At 48.2% G+C, this 7,500-nt stretch overlaps 2 protein-coding genes across 2 annotated transcripts in view; both read right to left on the reverse strand.

Moving 5' to 3' along the window:
* colgalt1a (collagen beta(1-O)galactosyltransferase 1a) overlaps positions 1 to 314 on the reverse strand; it is a 10,870-nt gene extending 10,556 nt beyond the window's left edge. The window contains exon 1 of the mRNA XM_036552714.1: positions 1 to 314. This exon is cut by the window's left edge and continues 29 nt beyond it. Within this exon, the coding sequence (XP_036408607.1) occupies positions 1 to 189 (189 nt within the window). The 5' untranslated portion in view covers positions 190 to 314.
* A 3,503-nt stretch (positions 315 to 3,817) lies between these two features.
* pgls (6-phosphogluconolactonase) overlaps positions 3,818 to 7,500 on the reverse strand; it is a 4,130-nt gene continuing 447 nt past the window's right edge. Inside the window, exons 2-6 of the mRNA XM_036552387.1 lie at positions 6,828 to 7,138; positions 5,577 to 5,684; positions 5,141 to 5,242; positions 4,583 to 4,723; positions 3,818 to 4,330 (exon numbers count right to left, since the gene is read on the reverse strand). Coding sequence (XP_036408280.1) covers positions 4,184 to 4,330; positions 4,583 to 4,723; positions 5,141 to 5,242; positions 5,577 to 5,684; positions 6,828 to 7,094 — 765 coding nt within the window. The 5' untranslated portion in view covers positions 7,095 to 7,138 and the 3' untranslated portion in view covers positions 3,818 to 4,183. The remainder of the gene's footprint in view (positions 4,331 to 4,582; positions 4,724 to 5,140; positions 5,243 to 5,576; positions 5,685 to 6,827; positions 7,139 to 7,500) is intronic.

The raw sequence follows: 7,500 nt of genomic DNA on the forward strand, positions 1-7,500 counted from the left end.
GAGCCGCTCGATCGCCCCGAGGAAGTGCGGCAAAGAGTGCTCCGAGTTGCGGCAGATCAGCGCAAGCAGCACCCGCGGAGCGAGAAGCGGCGACTCGGGGCTCCAGCGCTCCTCGGGAAAGTACCCTTTGGCTGGCCCGGGACAGAGGATCAACAGCAGGGCGGACAGCGGCACAGTAAAGCGGTGCATCGCAAACTAAAGGCCAGGAGAAGCAGAGAACGGCAGCGAGGGAACGCTGTACGCAGAGAAGGAGACGTGCGGCCACGAAAAGCTGGTATGCGAACAGCGACGAGACGTGGGTCCACCAGTTCTAATTATTGACGGCCGACAGAAAAGTAAATACTCGGTGACAGCGCAGTAGCGATTCGAGTCAGGAGGAAATTAAAGGAGATGTTCCGCAGCCAGTTAAAGGAAATAGGCTTTCCGCTGGAGGCAGATTCATCTACGTATACACCATCAGGACCTTATGGTTAAATGTCGTTTCGATACTGACTTTTCAATTGAATGAAATGAAAAATAATATTATCAGAAAGCATAGATAAACCCCAGCGACAAAGCTCTACAATCACCCATCTTTCACTGAAAATAATAAAACCAAAGCGTTGCATTTTAAATAAATAACGATTGTCTTCGTATGCTGGCAGTGATGATTTGAAAATCAGTCTTGAAACAGTTAAATGCATCACACAGAATTAAGCAGACCTCGTCTCACTTTACGAGAGAAGAAACTTAACAAATATTTCCCAGAATGTGGCAGGTAATAATGAAAATGGGCAAAGGAAAAACATCAGAATGCTACATCTATAACAATAAACATCGTCAATACAACACGCAATGGCTAAAAAGGTATTGCAATTACCAGAGGTGATATGTTGTATGTATTGGTTTGGAAAGTGGAAGAATATTTAAACCTGAATTAGAGATCACTATTGATTGCGCATCTTTTCGTGTGCGCAGGCAGGGAATTCCACAGCCATAGTGGAGTAGCAGACTAAGCTCAATAACGCTCACGGTGTTTTCTGTCTTCAGGAATCGCAAAATGTCCAGAATATATAAGTTATAGATGCTGGCACATGTGGACAGACATTGTGTAAGCTACTTGATCGGGCTTCCTCACTACGGGCAGACGGATCTTGTCGAATTGGTACGTCCGAATCTTCAGTGGGCGTGGCGAATGATGTCAAAATGTGCCGATGTAGTGCGACACATGGATTACTTTGCTTGCAGTTAATGAGTAAGACTAAAGTTAATTGGCAAACAGCATCCTTGTGTTGATGTTTTTTTTTGACGTACACACAAGACCATTATACCTTCAGTCGAAAAACGCGTGTGTGGGATGAATCCCGGCCCTGATTTCTGTTCTCAGTCTGCGATGTTCAGACACAACAGGAGCCCGAGATTTACGGCCTGTTGACGGAGTCCACATTCCTGGACGCGTCCCATGTCTTTGTTTTCCTGCAGTCAGTACACAATGAGAGGAGATGCGGGACCGGGGCCCGCGGCCATCCTACCGCAAATTAAAGCAGATCTACAAGGAGCGTGGGCTTGAGTTCGCAACAGAATACAGAACATAACAGCACAGTACCTGCAAGCCTATGGAGAGAATGAGAGAGATTCACACACTCAAATACTCAGTATGTCGCCCTGCTCACACAAGACTGATTCCAATTTATCGGGGTGGAGTCGGACAGTTACATGTTATTAGGTAATTCCAGGGAGAGGACGCTCAGGGTTTAAATTTAAGATTCGCATAGGGACTGTTGATGTTTTTCTGAGTGACATCCGTGCATGAGTTTCACCAGAAAATTCCAGGTGGAACCCTAACAGCGCCCCCAGCCTGGGCTCATGCCCCACCTCGCCATCTGACTCCTGCTGCTTGGAAGATCCAGCCAGATGAAAGACCCATGAATACGCCCGTGATGAGACTGTACAGAGGTTTAGGAAGGAGAGACAAAGCTGCCGTGCCACTTCCCCTCATGATTAAGTCCATCTCGCGGTTTTAACTCAAAGCATGTTTTTTAATGGATGCATTTGTAGGGAAAAGGCCAAAATGCCTCACTGGCTTTTCAGTGCCCCACGTCAGTGTGAAGTTAGTGTCAGTGTAATCTCTGTTGAGACAGCCCCTCGCAGTGACCAGCTCCCATCCCCTCTGACTCACAGCTGAGCTCTGGCCTCCACACTCCAGAGCTCAGACATGAATCATCCACAGGGGAAAGATGCATTTTCTCTGGAAAAACAGATGGAGACAGGCAGCTCATAGCGTCATCATCTATCTATCTCTATCTCTCCCTTTCTCTCTCTCTCTCTCCCTTTCTCTCTCTATCTCTCCCTTTCTCTCTCTCCCTCTCTCTCTCTCTCTCTCCCTCTCTCTCTATCTCTCTCTCTCTCTCTCTCTCCCTATCTCTCTCTCCCTTTCTCTCTCTCTCTCTCTCGAGAATAGACTTTAACATCATTCCCTGGCACATGAGCCAAAATTGCTCCAAATCAGACCATACTCCTGCAGCCAACTGCTTCCTTCTTTTTTGTGAAATTGCCTCACTGGTGACCCCAAGTGGTACAAAGCCAGAAGTGCAGGCCAAACCCAGTAAGGATTGCTCAAACGCATTTGTGTGATAGCTGTATTGGCAGAGTTAGACAGGCATGGCAGGTATGCCATACAGCAGGTTGTCGGGTGGACTTGGGCTGTGTTTATCTTTGGGTACCCTTGGGTCTGAGCAGCAGCACAGCAGAGCGGGAAGCAGCAGGGTTCATAACTGAAAGGTTGCAGGTTCGATCCCACTGCTGCTGTACCCTTGGGTAAAGGTACTTAACCCACAACTGCCTCAGTAAATATCCAGCTGTATAAATGGATAACATGTAAAATTTTTAACCTACATAAGTTGCTCTGGATAAGAGCGTCTGCTAAATGACAATAATGTAATGAAATGTCTGACATTACAAACATTGACTATTGTGCCATCTAACTTCACATAAACATGCAGAATTTGTACATTTACTCACATGGTCTCACAATAAAGGGAAAAACCCAAACAATGCTTTCTTTCTCATCATCCTCTTCTTTGTCTTACCTTTACGATCTAAGCGTAAAAGCTGAGCTTGCTACCAAGCTAATAAACTTCAAAAGGGTTGAGTTCGCTAACTAGCCGGCTGGCAAATACGGTTGACAACATTTTGTCAATTATTTTGACTTGCTATGAAAAAACACAGGAACAACTTATCTGGCAGCTTTTAGGAAACACTGGATAGGTCTGCTTGCTGCTTCCAGGTTGTGGAAAGCACTGTTGTCCAACTTGTTTACTGTAACTTGGCTTCATTTTGTTACCAATACTTTTAAATACAGACCTCTAGTGGTGAGTTTTAGTATTGACATGTAGGAAAAAGTACTTATGTGTGAGAGACTTGGTCATTTTGGACACTGACTGTGTTTTTGTTTCAGTAAAAGAACTGATCAAGGCTCACCGGAAGATGTTCACTTCACTTAACTGTCCTCCTTTGGTTTATAAAACAATGCTTCATGGATTGGTTAGAAGCAGTCGAGCACATTCACACCAAGGCACAAAAGTTATGTCTCATGCTCTGCTCATCAAATTTCACGTTTGTTACTGAATTTCTGAGTTTATTGAGAAACCACAGATGGGACACTGATCCAGAAGGGCAGAGGTTGCTCATTGTCAGGTTCCCATGATGCATCTGGGGTTTAACATCCCATTGGTAAAGTTACACATCCCTCACTGTGCAAACCATCAACAACAGAGTCTGACAGATGAACCACACAACAGCATATTTTTAAATCATTATTTTTAGTTTAGTTCTCTACTATTCATAGTTCTAGTTCATCATTTCAGATTACTCTTATGATCCCAGTTCAGTGCTACACTACTGTCCTATGGCAGACAAAAAAGAAGACAGTAGATTCTCATTCTGGAACCTTTCTTAAAAAAATTCCAAATGAATGGAATGTAAACAGTCTATAAGTCGGCAGGACATGAGGTCCATCAGCTCTGGGTGCACAGAGCAACATTAAATTAGGTCCCAACTCTCAAGGATTTTATCTTGATTGTGAGAAACACACAAATTTGCAAGTTCACATTTTATTCTCAGGGCTGTATGTGCTAAGTGCTGTGTGTCTCACACGCTTTCTTTCTGCCGATACAGGGCTCTCTGGCTCCCCCTGGTGGTGGTCTCAGAGCTGTGCGCCAGGGACTGGTCTCTCCACCTGCAGGGTGAGGGAGGCGGCAGCCGGCTCGTCCAGCAGCCAGAGCAGCTCTCCTCTGCTGGGGGAGACCCGCCCTGCGGGCAGAACCGGGCCTCCTCCCCCCTCCAGGACTCGCTGAGAGGAACAGAACAGCAGAATCAGGGACCTGGGCAGCAGCCACAATGTGACCAAGAGTGTTGGTCTTTAATAAACTGTGCTGAGCTTCGTATATTCCAGGGAAGCACACGACGCTGTGACCTGCCCACGTACAGGCCCACACTGCTGTGAGCTGCAGGTGCATCACATCCGTTCAAAAGTGGATTTAAATGAGATATCTGTGCCTTTAAGAACGGAGCGGCAGTGAGACCTGAGAGAGAGGGCACCCACCTTCAGTACAGAGGCTTTACTGCCCCCTGTTGACACGAAGGCGACACAGCGGGCAGCGTTGACCACAGGCAGTGTCATGGTGACCCTCTGAGGGGGAGGCTTGGGGGAGTCGCTGATGGGGGCCACCGTCTTCTGGGTCTCCTGGCAGGAACAACAAGCAACCCCCCCAAAAAGGGCAGAGGTCAAGGAAAAGGACACCTAGACGATATGCCAGTCCACAGCGTGAAACAGATACACACAGCGCCACCCAGTGGTCTCCAGCTGTGAAACACCTGCCGCTGAAAGGACTCGTCAGTGGTAGGTGACCCCCTGCTTTTGGGATCTGTGCAAGGCTGCAGATTTTTAGGCCCAAAGAGAACCACCCCAAACGACTTTCATGCAGTGAACACAGCCAATGACTGCGAAGATCCCCACAGGAAACAGCAGAGAGCACAGACTTCCTCCCTGCCAGGAAAACTATCTCCATTTTCCGCTGCACTGGCAGAGACCTCGTGTGAAACAGCCCCCATCTCAGCAGAAGCTTTATTCCATTTCCAGAAGGACGCAGTTCACTCTTACCTCCAGCAGGGGGTGGTCTGGGAAGAGGGAGCAGGTGTGGCCATCAGGACCCATCCCCAGCAGCAGCAGGTCAAACACAGGGATCTCCTCACCAGGGAAGGCCTATCCAGCCAACACATGCACGCACTTAATCACACACACACTTAATCTCACACACACAGACACACGCGCTCACACACACAAACCTAGCTGGGGAAAACAAAGTGAGTTCCCCATTGCAATTCATGAAACCTGTAAATGTCTTGTTTTCGTGCATGTGTGTACGTGTCTGCGCGTATGTGTGTGCATGTGTGAACGTGTCTGCGCGTATGTGTGTGCATGTGTGAACGTGTCTGCGCATATGTGTGTGCATGTGTGTACGTGTCTGCGCGTATGTGTGTGCATGTGTGAACATGTGATGTGTGTGTGAACATGTGATGTGAGTGTGTGTGTGTACCTCACGCAGTTTGCGTGCGTAGTCCTCTGCACACTCTCCTACGGGTAAGGAGGGGTTGATGGCCAGGACTCCACTGTCAGGGATGTTGATCTTGGATAGCAGCTGATCCTGAAGCAAAAAAATATATAATTATTACATATATATATATATATATATATATCTACACTACATGGACAAAAGTATTTGGACGCCCGACCATTACGTTGTAATGACATTGCATTCAAATACATATACTTTAAGATGGAGTTGGTCCCCCTTTTGCAACTATAACAGCTTCCACTCTTCTTGGAAGGCTTTCCACAAGATTTTGGAGTGGGAATTTGTGCCCATTCATTCTGTAGAGCATTTATGAGGCCAGGCACTGCTGTTGGACAAGAAGGCCTGGCTCGCAATCTCCGTTCCAGTTCATCCCAAAGGTGCTCGATGGGGTTGAGGTCAGGGCTCTGTGCGGGCCAGTCAAGTTCTTCCACACCGAACTCATCAAACCATGTCTTTATAGTCCTTGCTTTGTGCACTGGGGCACAGTCATGTTGGAATAGAAAAGGGCCTTCCCCAAACTGTTGCCACAAAGTTGGAAGCATAGCACTGTCCAAAATGTCTTGGTATGCTGAAGCATTAAGGTTGCCTTTCACTGGAGATAAGGGGCCTAGCCCAAACCCTGAAAAACAGGTGTGGCACACACACACTGCCGGTTCTGTGCCCATACGGGCTCCACAGTTAGGTAAGAGACAGGTGTGGCACACACACACTGCCGGTTCTGTGCCCATACGGGCTCCACAGTTAGGTAAGAGACAGGTGTGGCACACACACACTGCGGGGTCTGTGCCCATACGGGCTCCACAGTTAGGTAAGAGACAGGTGTGGCACACACACACTGCCGGGTCTGTGCCCATACGGGCTCCACAGTTAGGTAAGAGACAGGTGTCTCCTCCATTCCTGACTGTGCAGTGGAGAGCCACTGAAAAGATGGGACAGACAGGGCTCTTTAAAGCAAACCTGGGAGGGCAATGTGAAATTTGGCCCGCACAATGACCACATCCGAAGGCCTCTACCTGTTTAACCCCGGGGGATATATACACACACAGTAAAATTTTTTCTCATACATTTAAACAGACAGATATTTATTTAAATGAAGTGAAACACTTTGCTCAAGGGTAGGGTTGAACCACATATCCAGCGCTCTCGATTTTGGCCTGGATCCTGAATTTGCGCACCAGCTCGGTGCGGACCGCAGCGCAGCACGGCCGTTACCTTGTACAGTCCGTATGTGCTCTCCGGGTCATCGAACGGAACCACCCTCTCATCGCAGAACCCCACGACCCAGCGGCTGCAGTCCAGACCCGGCACGGCGGGCAGCTGCTTGCTCAGCAGGGACACCAGGCTGCCGCCAGACAAGCCCAGACAGAACCGGCCCCTGTCAGAGGCGCAGGCCCGCTGTGCCCGGGCGGCCACCAGGCTCGCCAGGGCCGGACCCAGCTCTGCGGCGGACGGAAAGACCAGGACTCTCCGATCGGGCATGACTGCAGCAGAGATGACGGCACGGAAACCGACAGGGAAGCGGACTGACGGAGAGACGGAGAGGAGGGAAAGAGTAAGGGGAAGCGGCGGGAGATGCTCTGTATCACTGCAAACCGTGCACCAGATAGATCAGCATTCGCTATATCCATTTATCGTATTTTCCACTAAATAGTAAGGGCTGTTAGCACTGCAATTAATCGTAACTACACAGACTTTGCCAATATATAAAAGTTCACTTTTGGTCTCTAGTCTAGATGGCTAAGCGTCAGCAATGATGATTTCAGTTGTGCAGTGTTGGCTACAGTTATTGAAACAATATCATTAATGGACCAAAGCACCAGATAAGTAGCGTCACTGATTTTATTGCTGATTAGCAAGCGTGACAGCTGTGGTTCTAAGTGTGATC

Source organism: Megalops cyprinoides, chromosome 19, assembly GCF_013368585.1.
Source record: "Megalops cyprinoides isolate fMegCyp1 chromosome 19, fMegCyp1.pri, whole genome shotgun sequence".
NCBI lineage: Eukaryota > Metazoa > Chordata > Actinopteri > Elopiformes > Megalopidae > Megalops > Megalops cyprinoides.